The sequence below is a fragment of the Tachysurus vachellii genome, chromosome 4 (genome assembly GCF_030014155.1).
Source record: "Tachysurus vachellii isolate PV-2020 chromosome 4, HZAU_Pvac_v1, whole genome shotgun sequence".
In the NCBI taxonomy this organism is placed as follows: domain Eukaryota; kingdom Metazoa; phylum Chordata; class Actinopteri; order Siluriformes; family Bagridae; genus Tachysurus; species Tachysurus vachellii.
In genome coordinates this window covers 3023428-3041591 of record NC_083463.1, presented here as the reverse complement: position 1 = coordinate 3041591, position 18164 = coordinate 3023428, and the positions used below count along the sequence as shown (strand labels likewise).

General features: G+C 39.1%; 1 protein-coding gene and 1 pseudogene across 2 annotated transcripts; one reads left to right on the top strand and one right to left on the bottom strand.

Annotated features, from left to right (window-relative positions):
- The first annotated feature begins 470 nt into the window (after nt 1–470).
- Nucleotides 471–14775, top strand: LOC132844196 (NACHT, LRR and PYD domains-containing protein 12-like). 2 transcript variants are annotated; one of them, XM_060867403.1, is made up of 11 exons: nt 471–569; nt 723–844; nt 1644–1760; nt 2194–2242; nt 4756–4960; nt 5218–6994; nt 8921–9094; nt 11067–11240; nt 13672–13845; nt 14032–14208; nt 14365–14775. In XM_060867403.1, the coding sequence occupies exons 2-11, from the start codon at nt 792–794 to the stop codon at nt 14399–14401; spliced, it is 2937 nt and encodes a 978-aa protein (XP_060723386.1). In that variant the 5' UTR covers nt 471–569; nt 723–791; the 3' UTR covers nt 14402–14775. The 2 variants fall into 2 exon arrangements, with proteins under 2 accessions (XP_060723386.1, XP_060723387.1); XM_060867404.1 differs by lacking the exons at nt 8921–9094; nt 14365–14775 and having other exon boundaries at nt 14032–14212.
- A 2572-nt stretch (nt 14776–17347) lies between these two features.
- On the bottom strand, nt 17348–17466 carry LOC132845099 (5S ribosomal RNA; annotated as a pseudogene).
- Nucleotides 17467–18164: the final 698 nt, after the last annotated feature.

Sequence of the window (18164 nt, the reverse complement as noted above, 5' to 3'; positions counted from 1 at the left end):
GTGCCTCAGAGTCTCTCCTCAGATTACACACACACAGCGGACTGAGGAGAGAACCAAAACCACCTGAACCGTGTGTGCTGAACCGACTTCTCCCTGCACTGCGCTGCTGTTTCTTCATCCAGCCTCCAGCTCTAAGAGAAACACTTGTTACAACAGCGTCCCTACACATGCAGGGCCCCCTGCGCATGCGCCCAGTGCTCCTGACAACACCATGCAACATGCCGCATAGCAACCGGCTCGCGCGCGCTCAGCTGTGGTCATGACACAGACAACACAATCCTAACCTGGGTTATTATAAACATACACAATCATAACCTGGGTTATTATAAACATACACAATCATAACCTAACCTGGGTTATTATAAACATACACAATCCTAACCTGGGTTATTATAAACATACACAATGGGACAGGACCCACCCACTTTTTATTTGCTTCTGACACCCATGTGTGTGTGTGTGCGTCTCTGCCCTTCCCCCCTCTGCAGTATAAACTGTAATGAAAGTGAAAGTCAGCAGCTCCATTTTGTGTGGAGTGAAAACTAAAAGATTTCAGGAGTAAAAACACAGTGAGTATCTAAAGCTCTAATATATAAACACACTGAAGTGACACTAGATGCAGAAGAGTTTTGTGGGTTTGTAATGAAGTTTTAATGTACACAGGTTGTTTTATAACTTGATAGCGTGACTATTTCCTGTAAGTGAACTCTGTGCTGATTCAGGGTTTAATTTAACACACCAATGTTGGAGTGAAGTAAACATGTGTCCTGCTGTAATCTGGAGAAGAAGACATGACCTCCAACATGAGTGTGTCTGGAAAACAGGACTTAAAGAAAGACGAGAGGTGACTTACTTTTACATTCACCAGCAATAAATACACACCGTCTCATGGGAACACATCTGTATCTCTAAACACTCACTAGTTAACAAAGGAACTCAACTTTGCTTTAAACACCTTAATGAGGCCTGTCTCCTGTTTGAAAAGGTTTACAGACTGGATCTGAATTAAAAAGATGGAATTATTGGTGTTTAACAGGGGCGGTTCTAGACCTTTTTTAGGGTGGCTCCAGCCCCCCTGTCTGTGATCTCAGCCACCCTAAAACTTTAAGTATAATTTTTACTTTCAAAAATAAAAATTACGTTAAAATGCAGGACATGTAGTCGATGGGGAAGAAATGTATTTATCAGTTTAATCCAAGAGCGAATTTTTTTACTTTGCTTTTACGCGCGTGCGTTGTAGTCTTTCAAAAGTGCGTCATCAGCTGTCTGCTTTATTTGAATGGAGAAGCACAGGCACGCGCAGTCAGAGCTGGAGGCATTTATCTATAACGTTAATCGGCGGAAAACCACAAAATGTCTTGTGAATATTTTTGTATTAATGACTGCATTCATTGGACACACTGTTCGTAGAGAAAGCAAACATACATGAACTGATTTGATTCAAGACTGGCATCATTACATCATGCATAAAATTTTGGTGTCCACTTTTGCCATTTTAAATAATACCATAACTTTTGGCTTACTATGTAGTCATATAATATATAATATAAAACTGCCCCTGGTGTTTAATGATGAACACATTGTTTAACAGTGCTGAGACAGCAGAGTATTAATTATTGCTGATATTTCTGTTGTAATTCTAGAATGATGGAGGGAAAGAGATCAGACTCACCAGAACCCAGCTGTGTGTCCATGAAGAGTGACGAGTCAATGGATCGTCTAATACACTTCAGAGACATAGACAGTTCTACTGATGTGAGGTCAGTACAGTGAGGTGTTTTACAGCAGTTTTCCACCTGATCAAACTCACTCGTCTCATTATGAAGCCCTTCATGAGCTTTATCAGGTGTTGAAGCAGTAAAACACTAAACTGTGCAGTGCTGCAGCTCTCGGACTGGCAGTGAGGAAAAGTACTTTAAGAGTTCAGTTCAGTCTGCAGTCCCTGAGCTGGAGGGTCTGTGGTGTTACAGAAGAACATTTACACCTGGGACATTAATGACAATATAAAGATTTTATTAATTTATTCAAACATTTGTTTCTAAACATGTTGGTGTCAGTTAGGAAATCCTAAACCCAGTGTATTGTGTTAAGAGGATAGTGTTAAATATCTGTCTCTGTATTTATTAGTGTGTGATTTGTGCAGCTATGAATACATATAGTCCATATTACATGATGTGTTTTGTTTGTTCACAGACCACAAAAATCAAACATCAGCAGAAATCAGCTGGACTCTATATTCAAGGTGTGTGTGTTGTTTTTAAAGTGTGTAATGTGTGTGTTGTGATCCCTTGTAATGTCTTGATGTGCAGCAACATTAAGGGTAATCAGTTGTATGAGTTTTAAATGTGATAATAAAAATGGACTTTTCTTCTTTTGATAAAATAAAAGCCTCTCTCACTTAGGGCTGGACGATAAATCGATTTTATCAATTAACTCGAATGTGTAGTTCACATCGATTTGTTTGAATGAAAATCGTTTTTTTTCTTTAACATCCGCCGACGCTCCCCTCTGGGCTCCCGTAGTTCCGAATGGGCTCAGCTCTCCCCCCGCGCGTTTGCCATAGAGTTACACCAGAGCCGATCCTGACCTCCCTGGGGCCCTAAGCAAAATTCTGCTAAGGGGCCCACCTACCTGACCCGTGAGGCATGTAAAGCATTAGCCACACATTCACACTTGACACCCCACTGCTCCCACTCCAAACCTCCCTCCTTTTAAAAACAAAGTTTGCTCCTAGTGAATATGCAATATCAGATATCAGAAATTATGTTTTTACTAGTGTAAAATGTAATTCCTGATATCAAAAATATGGTAACTACTAGAAATCACACTCTGATTATTTACATTTTAAGTATTGAAAACTGAATTCTTGATATCAAAAATCCATATCATGTGAATGTATAAAAGCTAAAATGGCTTGCCATACAGTATCACTGTGTTTTATATTATACATGAGAGCAATACTTGATCCCTGATGGTTATTATTTACTGAGGGATGTGCGTTCATATTGACCTGGCATTATGCCCATTCCAATGTAAATCCATTGGTTTCCATATTGCATTAACGTTGTTGTAACCTTGATTAAGAGGCTATAAACATTGTCATTTAGGAGTGCTATGACGCTAATTCTTGTACTGGTCCCCACACAGATGTTGCTGGAAAGCGCGTGTGTCATTTCGTGCACGATTGCACGCGAATATGAACGCATGTGCACGCGCAGCGCGGTTATCGAGCTGCCGTTTATAAACACCGTTGCCCTTGGGCGTTTATTCACATGAATGTTCACGCAATAAATTGTTGTGTGACAGACAGGCCAAGAGATGCACCGGCAGCACTGCACAGTTAATTTAGATAGTCAGATAAAGACTAGAGACAGAATCACATCAACTTATCTTTACTGTTATTTGCTCTTGCTGACATCAAACTTGAAGAGAACACAAGTTTACCTGATGGATGTTCTCACTCATTTCCTCTCATTTGGTTTCTTTTTTCTCTTTTCATAGCCAGATGGATAGCTCCGCTTCATATGGTCATCTACACAGTAAACATTAACACGCGCTGTAAAATGAGGCAGGGGGAGGCGAGGCCTTGTGTAATTTGCGGGGCCCTACGGAACTTGCGTAGTGTGCATATAGGGCCGATCGGCTCTGAGATACACAAACAACATGGCAGCGAGCAGGGAAGAACTCGTTCCCAAGAAAGGCACAGTGTCATCTGTCATGGAATTGGTTCGGTTTTGCGGCGCAGAACAAACACCCCGCTGCAAAGTGTGTTTAAAGTCTGTTGCTAGCAAAGGTAGCAGTATGACTAATTTACTGCAGCACCTTAAACAGAGACATGCTGTAGAGTGGGAGAGATGTTGCGCCCTGCGAAATGAAAAAGACCGCGGCAGCACAAACACACCGCCAAAAAACAACCTACATCTTAGAAACATTTACAAACTGTATCCAGTATGATAAGAAGGGGGCCGTTGGAAAGCAATCATGGATGCAGAGAATTCCTGTTATACGCATCAACAAACATTATACTCTGTTGTGTATTGCGACTTAAGTAAAGTTGGCCGCATATTCACAGACTCGAGATTCCCGAATCAATAACTCCTGAGCTAAACGCTCTTGTTACACAAATAACACCTCTTTTTTTATCGTAGTAATGTAGAGAGGCAGCTACAACCCAATTTTACTCAATATCAGCTTTCCTCCATGTTGGACAAAATACACAAGTCTCTATGTGCGAACACCTAAGAGACAGATTCCAAGGGACCGTCTGCAAAGTGCAAAAGCGAAAAGCGAATACTATAAAAACACTGTACTGTTTTTTTTAGATGAAAAATCATAAAAATTATACAAAAAGACATTTCCCCCAAATATGTGTTGTACTATAACTATCAGGACATCAGTGGTGTGTGAGCTGAATTTGGTGACAGTACAGTGTATTACAGTGAAGTTATTCTGTTTTTATAGTATTCACTTTTCGGGTATCTTCTTCATGTTATATATATATATATATATATATATATATATATATATATATATATATATATATATATATATATATATATATATATATATACGTGTATATATATATATATACACGTATATATATATATATACGTGTATATATATATATATACAGGAAAAATCTATTTCAATCGGAAAATCGATTTTTTTGTGAAAAAAAAAACGATTTTCATTTTAGGCCATTTCGCCCAGCCCTACTCTCACTGTGTAACATGATAATATTGTGTTTCTAACCAGGAGCTGGAACACAATGTCATCACTCTGATAAAGAATGAGCTGAAGAGGTTTAGGAAGCTCCTGAGTCCAGATTACCCAGCATGCACTGAGAGGGAGGTGGAGGATGAGGATGATCTGCACAGTGTCAGAGAGGAAGCACTGAAGATCACACTGCACGTCCTGAAGAACATGAACCACACAGATCTCGCTAACACACTGCACAACAGTAAGAGCTCTGAGTCACGACTTTATTCCATCAGCTTCACTTTAGAGAGAGGAAATAGTTTCTTCATATTCAATAGTTTCACACACCAATAGATATGAACACTTTTAGTTTTAAATTTAATTTTAATATCATGTTGTATCTGTTCATGGTCCAGCTTCAATAATATTTAGTACATCAGTCAGGAATTAATAGCAGTGTTTGAACGATTTTGCATTATAACTATTTATTACTAAACTAGATATTACTTTGTTTATTAGAACTCACCTCTGTGTATCAGCCAAAGTTGAAGTCCAATCTGAGAGAGAAGTTTAAAAGAATTAATGAAGGAATCTCACAGCATGGAAGCTCAGCACTTCTGAATGAGATCTACACAGAGCTCTACATCACAGAGGGTTGGAGTGGAGACATCAATAATGAACATGAGGTGAGACAGATTGAGGCAGCGTCCAGGAGACCAGCAACACAGGAGAAACCCATCAAATGTAATGAGATCTTTAAAGACACGTCCATCAGAACTGTGCTGACTAAAGGAGTTGCTGGAATTGGAAAAACAGTTTCTGTGCAGAAGTTCATTCTGGACTGGGCTGAAGGAAAAGTAAATCAGGACGTCTTCTTCATGTTTCCACTTCCATTTAGAGAGCTGAATCTGATGAAGCAGCAAAATCTCAGTCTGATGAAACTTCTTCATCACTTTTTCCCAGAAATAAGAAAACTAGAATCAATAGACTGTGACTCCTACAAAGTGGTGTTGATCTTTGATGGTCTGGATGAGTGTCGACTTCCTCTAAATTTCCAGAAGAATGAGAGATTGTGTGATGTGACAGAGTCAGCCTCAGTGGATGTGCTGCTGACGAACCTCATCAAGGGGAATCTGCTTCCCTCTGCTCTCCTCTGGATAACCACAAGACCAGGAGCAGCCAATCAGATCCCTCCTGAGTGTGTAGACCAGGTAACAGAGGTACGAGGCTTCAGTGATCCTCAGAAAGAGGAGTACTTCAGGAAGAGGATCAGTGATCAGAGCCTGGCCAATAAAATCATCACTCACCTGAAGTCTTCAAGAAGCCTCTACATCATGTGCCACATCCCAGTCTTCTGCTGGATCTCAGCCACTGTTCTAGAGAGACTGTTGGGTGAAGCAAAGAGTGGAGAGATCCCCAAGACTCTGTCTCAAATGTACATACACTTCCTGATCTTTCAGATCAAACACAAGGACCAAAAGTACCATCAGAAATGTGACCCTGATCCTCAGCAGACCAGAGTGAGTATCCTGGCACTGGGAAAACTGTCTTTCCTCCAGCTGGAGAAAGGAAACCTGATCTTCTATGAGGAAGACCTGAGAGAGTGTGGCATTGATGTAAGAGAAGTGTCAGTGTACTCAGGAGTGTGTACCCAGATCTTCAGAGAGGAGTTTGGGCTTCACCTGGGGAAGGTGTTCAGCTTTGTACATCTGAGTGTTCAGGAGTTTCTGGCTGCTTTATATGTATTTTTCTGCTTCATTTTAAGAAAGACAAATGTGCTTGTGGGGCAAAGCACTGGACTTTTTAATTTCTTCAGAAATCCAAGCATGTCTGATCTCCTCAGGAGTTCAGTGGACAAGGCCTTACAGAGTGAGTATGGACACCTGGACCTGTTCCTCCGCTTCATTCTGGGTCTCTCACTGGAGTCCAATCAAACTCTCTTACGAGACTTAATGCCACAGACAGGAAGAAGATCTCACAGCAAACAGGAAACAGTGGAGTACATCAAGAAGAAGATCAGGCAGAATCCATCTCCAGAGAAATCCATCAATCTGTTCCACTGTCTGAATGAACTGAATGATGATTCTCTAGTGCAGGAAGTACAAACTTACCTGAACAGAGGAGGTGACAGTGGTCTCAGTGACACCAGACTCTCTCCTGCTCAGTGGTCAGCTCTGGCTTTTGTGTTACTGAACTCAGAACAGGATCTGGATGTGTTTAAGTTGAGGAAATATGATCAATCACATGAATGTCTTCTGAGGCTGCTGCCAGTGGTCAAAGCCTCCAGAAAAGCTGAGTGAGTATTTTTATTTATAAATGTATTACTGCATGGTTTGTTATTTTAATGTAACACTGAACTGCACTGTTTGGATTAATGTTAGTTAATAGTTCCTCTAATCATCTTTAAACAAACCTCTGGTACTTTTACAGAAGATTGTTTCACTTTTTACACTAACATGTTATATCTGAACTGAGGGCTGGGCCACATGGACAACATCTTATAACATCATATGAGTCATTTTATAGCTTTTATATATGAATCATGAAACATTTAGTGTTCTTTAAAATTTATGTAAAAATATCTATACAAAATAACTGCATGCATTTAAGAACTAAAGACATTTCTGAACTAAACACCAGTAAAAGACTTTTTCTTTTATGTTTATTTTGAAAGTGACATTTAACAAAACTCTCACAGATGAGAAAAACCTAAGACTGACAAAATGGGATCAATATGGATAGAAAATATAAAAAGTAAATATTAAAACACTTTAATGTCCTTTGAGTATCTCTTTATGTTCAAGTTCCTCATCTTTTGTTGTGTGTGACACAGTGTTGTGGGGAGATTCACTCTGTCATGGCTTTTTTCCTCAATTGTTCTTTCTAATAAAAATAAAACATAAATGCTTTTTAAAACTTTAACCCAATATGAAGGAAAAACAAAAGTCTCCTTCAGTCTGCACTACTGCTAAACTTTACCAAGGACTGAGCTCGTGGTAAATAAAACATCAATCATCATTTTGGACCTCGACACATTGGACAGACAAAGTGGGAAAATGTTCAGCTTTATCTTCTTATTATGTTAGAAACAAGCTAGGCAGCTAACTCAGATGTGTGATGAAGATTTTCTTTCTCTAACACTGAACTGTTTGTAGAGGATGGATTTTAAATGTGACTTTTTATATGAAGATGTTTATTTTGATGGGGTTCTTTTTTCTTTGCTTATCAAGTGAACAAACAGGTAAAAAGAGAGAGGATAAATAATCTGTCACAGCTGAGTGTAGTGTCATGACCGCTGTTATTAAAAAGTCCTGTTTTGTTCTACTTGGAGCTCGACAAAGACACCAAACTGTTAATGACCGATCACATTCTTGTTCTTGGTCGTTATTTTTGTTAATCTGTTGTGGTTGAATTATAGACACTTTTTGTCTGGTTTACAGCATCAGAAGATGGTGGATGTGGTAAAAACAGACAGTGAACACAAAGACGGTTGCACGTGACGGTCGGTCAGGTTTATCACCGGTACTGTTGAAGAGACATCAGGTTTCGTTCTTTCGAAACTCTCTGTGGATTTTGGAGATTTTAAGCTGTAAACTGTGTTTGTATTTATAAGCCGCTGTAGTGAATCTCTATTTTTGTTGTACAACGTTAATAACAGACTGGTTTTGTTCTCTGTTCATCATTATGTACTGTGTGAACATTCCACCTGTACTCAGGTCCACACCAAACACCTGAACCAGTGTGTGTGTAAAATCAGAGGTCTGGAGGTGACAGATTTGTACCTGTACGAGCACAGAGAACAACACACACCAACTGTTTTAGTGTCTCTGTGAAATCCAAAATATAACTGAGTGTAAAGTACGACTAGTATTGTCATGTTATTAACTGGTAGTGTACAGCTGTATAATTCTTTATTTTCTGCAATAAAATGCACTTTATCTGCAGTGTTGGTTGTAGAAACTTGAACACAGATCAGAGTGTAGTGTTTGTAGGCTGCTCGCTCTCACATGTGTGTGTTATGTACATGACCTAATGGTGTTAAAATAAATTGTAGCTGAGAGATTGTGGAGTGCAGAAAGACGTCCCTGCTCCTGTAAACGTGCTGATTTGTGTGTGTGACACAAACACACTGACATTTCTGTTACATCTTCAACTTTAGCTGGATTATGGCTGTGTTTGTGTTTGAGATCAGTTTTCTGATATTTCATCATTTCTCTTCCAGGCTGCATGACTGTAATCTGACAGAGGAAAGCTGTAGAGTTCTGTCCTCAGTTCTCAGCTCAAACTCCTCCAGTCTGCGAGAACTGAACCTGAGTCACAATAAACTGCAGGATTCAGGAGTGAAGCTGCTCTCTGATGGACTGAAGAATCCACACTGTACACTGGAGATACTGAGGTACACACACACCCACACCACACACACCCACACACACACAATACTGTATACCGCTGTCAGGTGAAATCCTCGTATCTCCAAAATCGTTATTTTTCAGGAAATTAAAAAACGCCGTACATTATCTGCAATGCACAGGGTTTAGTCCGCTTTGCAGTGGATTGTCCTGTCCTCAGACGAGCACCAGAACTAGCGGGGGTCAAGATTTTGTTTTCTTTGAGCCCAGTGTTTTGAAGACATTTACCTCAGAAGACGTGTTGATTCGTTGCGACTCTTCTTAAGGAGAAATATGCCGCAAAGTTCTCCCGCGGAGTGAGGAAGAGGTGGACAGTTGAAGTGTCCAATGGAGTTAAGAGATTTGCGCTCAAGCTATTTTCAGAACTTTAGATTGGTTAATAACTTGTAAAAATAACAGACCCACGTGGGGACTGACCAATAGCATCGATATGTGAAAAAATATGAAATTGACAAAATGTCAATACAAGGACATACAAGGTTTCCGCCCGACAGCGACAATATATATATTATCAAGCTATAAGTTAGTAAACATCAGCAAGGCATTTTTAACAGGCTTTATTTAAAATTCTTATTGAGTTTAATAAAAGTAAGATTGTTGCATTATAAAGTCTTATAACAGACTTAATAGGAGCTTAGAATGTGAGAGGTTACAACATGAAGCATTAATTATCCTCTAAATAAATTCACGTAGCATCATTTTTAAATAATTTCATAACAATCAGAAAGATTTACAGTAGACACAGTAGGTCACTTTCGAGTTTGAGAGTGTGGTGTCAGTAGAGGTATAAAACACACTCAGACTCAGAGTTGGTAGTAAAAGCAAAAGGCTTCTTCCATACAGTGCAAAGTCTACACAGTGAAGAGGCAAAAACAAGTGTCTTAGCTCTCTCTTTTGTACCCCAGGTATGTGTGTGTGTGTACATGTATGTGTGTGTGGATTTGTTTGTGTGTGTACATGTGTGTATGTTTGTGTGTCTTCATGCACCCTCCCTGGTTACTGAAGATGTCTCCCTTTAAGTTATCACCTCAGCAAGGCCACATTCCATTTTCAGTTCTTATTGAACACCAGCACATAAACTCCCCTAAAGTTCCCATAACAGTTGGAATAAAAGCCTCTTGTTCTTTCTCCCCAGTCTTTCACACAGAATACTGTAAAAGCACATAACATTATATATAAACACTGATGATATTTAAAATTTCCACTACAACAGTTAGATACATGGTGAGACTTAAACCATGCCTAAAGCCACACAGAGTTTATCTTCCACTTCACTCCATTGTGAATGAGATGAGCATAGATGGACTCATCAAACACATCAAACAGAAACTGCCCCCATACTGTAGGTGAAGCGTGTCCTGGGTAAGCGCTTGAGGGCGAGACAGCATCAAATGTGTGTGTTCACTGCCGTGTGTGCACTTTGGATGGGTTGAATGCAGAGAATGAATTCTGAGTACGGGTCACCATACTTAGCCGTATGTCACTACTTAAGTCACTTACACTTAATATTACCAATAAATGCTATAAATCATTGAACTTATAAATATAAGGAATAATAAAGTTAACAAGTGGCAAACTTATACCTGTAAACAGGGCTTGATACTGTGGCTAGTGGTTTTCAAAGGGATAAGACTAACTAATCCTACTTGACCAGCTCTGAGCCTCAAACCAACACAACCAACACAGGTCCAGTATGGGAGACGGTGCCTTAATGATGACGCTAAAAAACATCTTAATGTCAGGTTTACATACTCTCTTGTGATGTGGCGAGAAATTGCAGGATCCTTTTCTCCATGATGCACATTCTTACTTGCCACATCTGTACACAGATGTTCATTTTATATTTTTACCCTGATATTAGAACCGTGTGTTCAGGTAGACACTTTATTTCTGACTGATGGAAACACCTAAATTCACTATCAGACAAATAAATCAAACACTTCATCATTTCTCTTCCAGTCTGCGTAACTGTAATCTGACAGAGGAAAGCTGTAGAGTTTTGTCCTCAGTTCTCAGCTCAAACTCCTCCAGTCTGAGAGAACTGGACCTGAGTCACAATAAACTGCAGGATTCAGGAGTGAAGCTGCTCTCTGATGGACTGAAGAATCCACAATGTACACTGGAGATACTGAGGTACACACACACACACACACTGTGTTTAAGCTGCTTTGTAAATGTATTTAGTGAAGGTGACTGATTGATATACTGTACACAGAGAGTGAGATCCACATCCTGGGAGCAGCGACACTAAAAGCAGTTTGACTGAAGCTTCATCTTATTAAAATTCACCTTAAGGAAGTCAGCATTTGTTGATGATAAATAAATATTTGAGATTATATTAAAAAGATTGTGGATGTCACAGGTAACAGTACAGTTCCTGTACAATAGGAGTGATTTGGTTACTAACTGTAATGGATAAAGGGTTTTTTTTGTGAAATACATAAAGAGTTTACATTAGTTCCATCAGTTTACATTAAAATGGACAAACTTTTTCAGTGTTCCTCAAATGATAAAATGTGACTTTAGAGATATTATTGATGTGAGGAACAAAGCTGAGGTCAGAGTCGACTATTACACCCAGATTTCTAACCTGTATCCCAGCTCATTTTTCAATAAGTATTCTCTTTTTTCTTTATCTCCTACAATTAATATCTCCATTTTATCCTGGTTTAACTGTAAAAAGTTCTGTGACATCCAGTCAGATATTTCATTCAAGCATGTAATCAGTTTGTTAATTAGCTCTTGATTACACAGTGACACTGATATATAAACTTGTGTGTCATCTACATAACTATAAAAACTGATTTCATGTCTTTGAATGAGTCGAACAAAAGACATGTAGAGGGAGAAAAGCAAGGCTCCTAAAAGAAATCTTTATGGATCTCCAAATGAAATATCATATTGTCTTGATGAGTGACTTCACAAATGACCATAAAACTGTCTAGCACACAAGTATGATGTGAACCAGTTTAGTACTGGTCCGGAGAGACCTACCCAGTGTTCAAGTCTGTGTAGAAGAATATCCTGGTCTACAGAATCAAAAGCTGCTCTCAGGTCAAGAAGAAGAAGAATGGAAATGTGATCAGAACTGGAACTTAGTTACAGATCATTTAAAGCCCTGAGCAAATGCTGCACAGCACAGAACATTTGTATTTAGTGACACTAAAACTCTATAAAAGGTAAATGGGAGTTATTGTGACTTATTAATGTAACAGCAGCTGAAGACCAAAATCTGGAAACAGTTTACAGGAAAGGTGAATTAGGTGTGAATGTGGTGAAGGGAAAGAAAACGGTTGGAAGGAGAGAAAAAAGAGATCTACACTGTACCCAGGTGATCATGAACACTGTAATGAGGAGTCGGCAAAATCCATGTGAAGAAGTTTTAATGAAGAAAAGATAAACAATCCAAAAACAGTAAGCAAAGGCAGGGTCAAAAAAACAGGCCGTGTCTGAAATAACCGTAAAAAACAGTCCATGAGGAGAACAAATCACATCCACAAATCTGAAGAAGCAATAATCCAAAGAGCAAAAACAGGGTCAATAGTGATAAATATCAACATCAGAAACAAAGCTAATTCACACCATATAGAAAAACACTTATTTATTTGATCTGTGTATTGAGGGTATTATGTGATGTGTCTCTGTGTGTGAAGGTTATTAAAAATCACCACCAACAGTTTTATTGTCTCTGTGGAAATACTGAAAAATTTACATCACTTCTCACATCAGAACAAAGTACATTTATTTCCACAGTGTGTAGATCGGTGTACATTACACACACATTTAATAACATACTAATACTCTAGTCAAAGTGTTGAACAGCATTTAAATAAAGATGTCGTGACAAACAGAAGTAATTAATAAACCAGCTTTTATCCTCCAGAAACATCACACTGGTCTCTAAATAGCTCTAACAGTGTGCTCTAAATCTTCTGTCAGCTCAGGTGTTTCCCAAAAAAGAGAATTCCCTGTGTAAATACTCCCACACACACACACACACACACACACACACACACACACACACACACACACTACTAGTCCTGTTTACAGCGAGGTCAATAAATTAATTTCTCTGGTGTTATCTGTCCTCATGGAGCTGCTACCATTTTATAGACCTGTTTCTGTTGTTCAATGGGAGCAAAAATATTCCTGAAAATGTTTGTAACACAAAGTAAAAGTTTGCACAGATCTACACACTGAACACACTGTAATGAAGCAGTAAAAGACAGTGTGTAAATGTGTAAATGTTCTCCAGCAGAACTTTCCCCAGAGCTGCTGAACACACTGTATGAAAATCTCTCTGCTAGAAATAAAGAGATATGTTTGTTCAGAGTGACCTCTCTGTTATTATCTTCTTTCAGAAAGTTAAATACATCGTCTCATATGAGCTGAGACACATGGATCTGTCCAAGAGCAGTCTGAGTTTATACACAGATGTTCATTTTATATTTTTATCCTGATATTAGAACCGTGTGTTCAGGTAGACACTTTATTTCTTACTGATGGAAACACGTCAATTCACTGTCAGACAAATAAATCAAACACTTCATCATTTCTCTTCCAGGCTGCGTAACTGTAAACTGACAGAGGAAAGCTGGAGAGTTCTGTCCTCAGTTCTCAGCTCAAACTCCTCCAGTCTGAGAGAACTGGACCTGAGTAACAATAAACTGCAGGATTCAGGAGTGAAGCTGCTCTCTGATGGACTGAAGAATCCACACTGTACACTGGAGATACTGAGGTACACACACACACACACACACACACACACACTGTAACTGGGTAACTGTAATTGTAGTGATCTGATATATTGTCATTGTTGTGTGAGTTAGAGAGTAAATGTACTGTATATAAAGATTTTGTGTAGTTTATGTTTTCAATACTAAAACTGAGTGTGTTAAGTGTGAGAAGGTTTTCTTTCTTGCAGGATGTTTGAGTGCAGTATTACAGATGAAGGTTGTGCTGCTCTGGCTTCAGCTCTGAGGTCAAACTCCTCATCACACCTGAGAGAACTGAATCTGTACCGTAATAATCCAGGAGAATCAGGAGTGAAGCTGCTCTCTGATCTACTGAAGGATCCACAATGTAAACTGGAGACACTACGGTGAGTTACTGACTTACTGTCTCTTTACTGTATGATATTGAGTAATATTCACTGTGTGCTGTAAAATGTCACATCTAATGTGTGTATTTATGCTTCTGTTGTTCATAAGCAATGTGTTTAAATTTGTCTGTAATTCTGTCCTGTTGTGTTTTTCAGCATTAAGGATAAGAAACTCACCAGGTCTGGTGTATGACAGGAGTCTCTCCTCAGACCTTTTTTCCAGGATAAATCAGTTATGGTGGTGAAGCGTTAGAACACGTCCCACATTTCCAGCAGTTTGGGAGCTGAATCATTCATATTCAGATGTAGAAGATCCATAACAATAACCGTGACTGATCCTTCAGCATCTACACACAACACAGAGATATCATCACATCATCACACTGATTACACAAATACACATCCATGTGTTACAGATGTTTATAGATTATTTTTACCTCTTTAATTGTATCTCAAATTTGTTTCTCCACAGATGATTGACTCACAGTTGTGATCTTGATTTATTTATTTTCCTTTAAAAGTGTCTTCTATTCAAACCCTTTTCACCAAACACTTTTAAAATCTTTATTAAAATTCCTTTAAACATTAAAGCAATCTTCTTTTTTGTGTAGTTGATCTATTTTTCTATATTTCAATTTCTTTTTTCTTAATTTCCTCATGATGTTTTTTTTTTATCTTGGTTGCACCTTGTTTTTATATAATTGAACTTCTTTTTCTTTTTTTTTCTCTTTCCACCATATATTTTGCTTTATTTCTTCATCCCCTTCGAGGTCTTTCTCCTCCCTTTTTTATATTTTTGTTCTCTTTGGCCAATTCATTCTCTAATTTTTTTAAATGTACTTTTACTTGTTATTTCTCTTTTCTTTCTTTCTTTCTTTCTTTCTTTCTTTCTTTCTTTCCCATTCTACAATAATTAATTAAAAATGTAACATTATCTTCCTCATTCATTTCATTTCATTTCATTTTCTTTTTCTAGAATTTCTCTAATCTTAATCATAGTCGTTTTTCTTTAAACTTTCTGTTTAGAATCCATACATGGAATCCATGGTTTGAAAAAGCCCAATTCTCACCTCCTGTAACCCCTGACTCCAACACACCTAAAATTCAGGTCAGCGAAGATGAGGTGTGTCAGGTCTTTAAGAAGAACAAAAGGAGAAAGGCACCAGGCCCAGACAGTGTTTCACCAGCCTGTCTGAAAACCTGTGCTGATCAACTGGCCCCCATCTTTACTCGGATATTCAACACATCACTGGAGCTGTGTGAAGTACCCTCATGCTTCAAAAGCTCCACCATCATCCCCGTCCCAAAGAAACCCAAAATTACCGGACTAAATGACTACAGACCTGTGGCCCTAACATCTGTGGTCATGAAATCATTTGAAAGACTGGTTCTGGCTTATCTGAAGGACATTACTGGACCCTTACTGGACCCTCTGCAGTTTGCCTACAGGGCAAACAGGTCTGTGAATGATGCAGTCAATATGGGACTGCATTATGTTCTGCAGCATTTGGACAGACCAGGGACCTATGTGAGGATCCTGTTTGTGGACCTCAGCTCTGCTTTCAACACCATCATCCCATCACTCCTTCAGCCCAAGTTATCCCAGCTATCCGTGCCCTCCTCTGTCTGTCAGTGGATCATCAGCTTTCTCACAGACAGGCAGCAGCTAGTGCGACTGGGGAAACTCAAATCCAGCACCCGCACCATCAGCACTGGCGCCCCCCAGGGCTGTGTTCTCTCCCCACTGCTCTTCTCTCTGTACACGAATGACTGCACCTCTCATGACCCCTCTGTCAAGCTCCTGAAGTTCGCAGACGACACCACACTGATCGGCCTCATCCAGGACGGTGACGAGTCTGCTTACAGACTGGAGGTGGAACGGCTGGCTGTCTGGTGCAGCCTTAACAACCTGGAGCTGAACACGCTCAAGACAGTGGAGATGATCGTGGACTTCAGGAGAAACCCCCCTGCTCTCCCCCCACTCACCATCATGGACAGCATTGTGACAGCAGTGGAGTCATTCAGATTCCTGGGAACCACAATCTCCCAGGACCTGAAGTGGGACATTCACATTGACTCTATTGTGAAAAAGGCTCAGCAGAGGTTGTACTTCCTTCGCCAGCTGAAGAAGTTCAACCTGCCACAGGATCTGCTGAAACAGTTCTACACTGCAATAATTGAATCCATCCTCTGCACTTCAGTGACTGTTTGGTTTAGCTCAGCCACCCAATCCGACCTCAGGAGACTACAGAGGGTAGTTCGGACTGCTGAGCGAATCATTGGCACAACTCTCCCTACACTCCAAGACCTGTACTTCTCCAGAGTGAGCAAAAGGGCAAAGAAAATCACTCTGGACCCCTCACATCCAGCACACTTACTATTTGAACTGTTGCCATCTGGCCGACGCTACAGAGCCCTGTGTACCAAAACGACCAGATATAGGAACAGTTTCTTCCCTCAGGCAATACATCTGATGAACACTTAACATACATCTGATGGACACCTAACATACACAGAACAATACCTATTCTTACATTGTCTGCAAGTACGCATTTATATTTTATTTTGCACATCTATATTTGAATTTGCACATCTTTACTTCAATTTGCACACTTATATTACAATTTGCACATACAACTGTCTATTATTTATATGTTCATGTCTTACCATTGCTACATGTTTACACTGTGGAGCTCCTGTACTAGAAAAAATTCCTTGTATGTGGAAACATACTTGGCAATAAAGACCTTTCTGATTCTGATTCTGATTCTGATACACTTTGTCCCCTTTCTACATTATTCCAATCTTAAAAAATTAAAACTCATGATACTCAAACTTGTTTCCTTATATCTGATTTTGTCTGTAAAGTTTTCTACATTTCTTGTACATAAAATAAAGTCAATCCTTGTCCTGCAAGTTTTTCACTATATCTCTTCTTTTCTTCCTACATTTCTCTCTCCACACGTCTATCAGGTTGTTTTCACTCATTAGATCCTTTAGATCTTTTCTCTCTGTATCTGATTTAATAATCATCCATCTGCCATATCGAGTTTAGCTTCACTCTCCTGACTGCTGCCACTGAATAATAAAATGTTGTTACAGAATTCAAACAGTAAAGTAAATGAATGTCTTTGTCAAAAGCTTACAGCACCTGGTATTCCCAGGCAGTCGCACATCCAAGTACTAACCAGGCCCGACTCTGCTTAGCTTCCGAGATCAGACGAGATCAAGCGTTCACAGGTTGGTTTGGCTGTTACAAAACAGTTAATCAGCTTAATCAGTTAGACATGTAATTTTCTATTAAATAACAGTCTGTAATTGATTTCATATGACTTTTGTATAAAATGCAGTAAGTAGTGTGTGTTGTCAAGATTGAGATCCAGTGTGTATCACAATGACATCCCAAAATAACCTGTTAAAATGTCCAGCAATGTTTACAGTGTTAAAAGTCTTATAAAATATTTACTATTCTTCTGCATGAAGTGTATTCAGTAGTGTGGGTTGTATCATTTTTATAATAAAGAAATCTTTATACACTGATGATACCATTCCATATTCCTGATACCCAGTACAATAAAGATTAAAGGCTCGGCTCAATCCTCATAGCAGTGTTTAACAATATACCAACACTCTTTTGTTGGAACCTTTCTGTGTGTCTGTCATTCCTGGTCCTGTTAAATATACCAAGTTATGAATCCTGAACTGATTACTATGTGTGAAATCTCATTTCATGTTGCTGTGGATTTGGAGTCTATCCCAGGAATACTGGACATGTGACAAGAATCCACAATGGATGAGATAATATCAATCACAATGAAGTGTATTATAGTAGATAAATAAACCTTGTTTTGTCTGTCTGGCTGCTAGGGCTGTAACTGAACATTAATACATCATTTGGATTAAACAGACACAGTGACTCAGAGCATCGCTACCAGAGATATTATGTGACAATGGCT

Bases quoted from the DNA above. Each gene is read 5' to 3' on its own strand.
- LOC132844196 (XM_060867403.1), top strand. From the start codon at position 792: ATGACCTCCAACATGAGTGTGTCTGGAAAACAGGACTTAAAGAAAGAC. The intron at 2,243-4,755 runs GTGTGTGTGTTG...GTTTCTAACCAG, and splicing joins AGCTGGACTCTATATTCAAG to GAGCTGGAACACAATGTCAT. The intron at 6,995-8,920 runs GTGAGTATTTTT...TTTCTCTTCCAG, and splicing joins AAAGCCTCCAGAAAAGCTGA to GCTGCATGACTGTAATCTGA.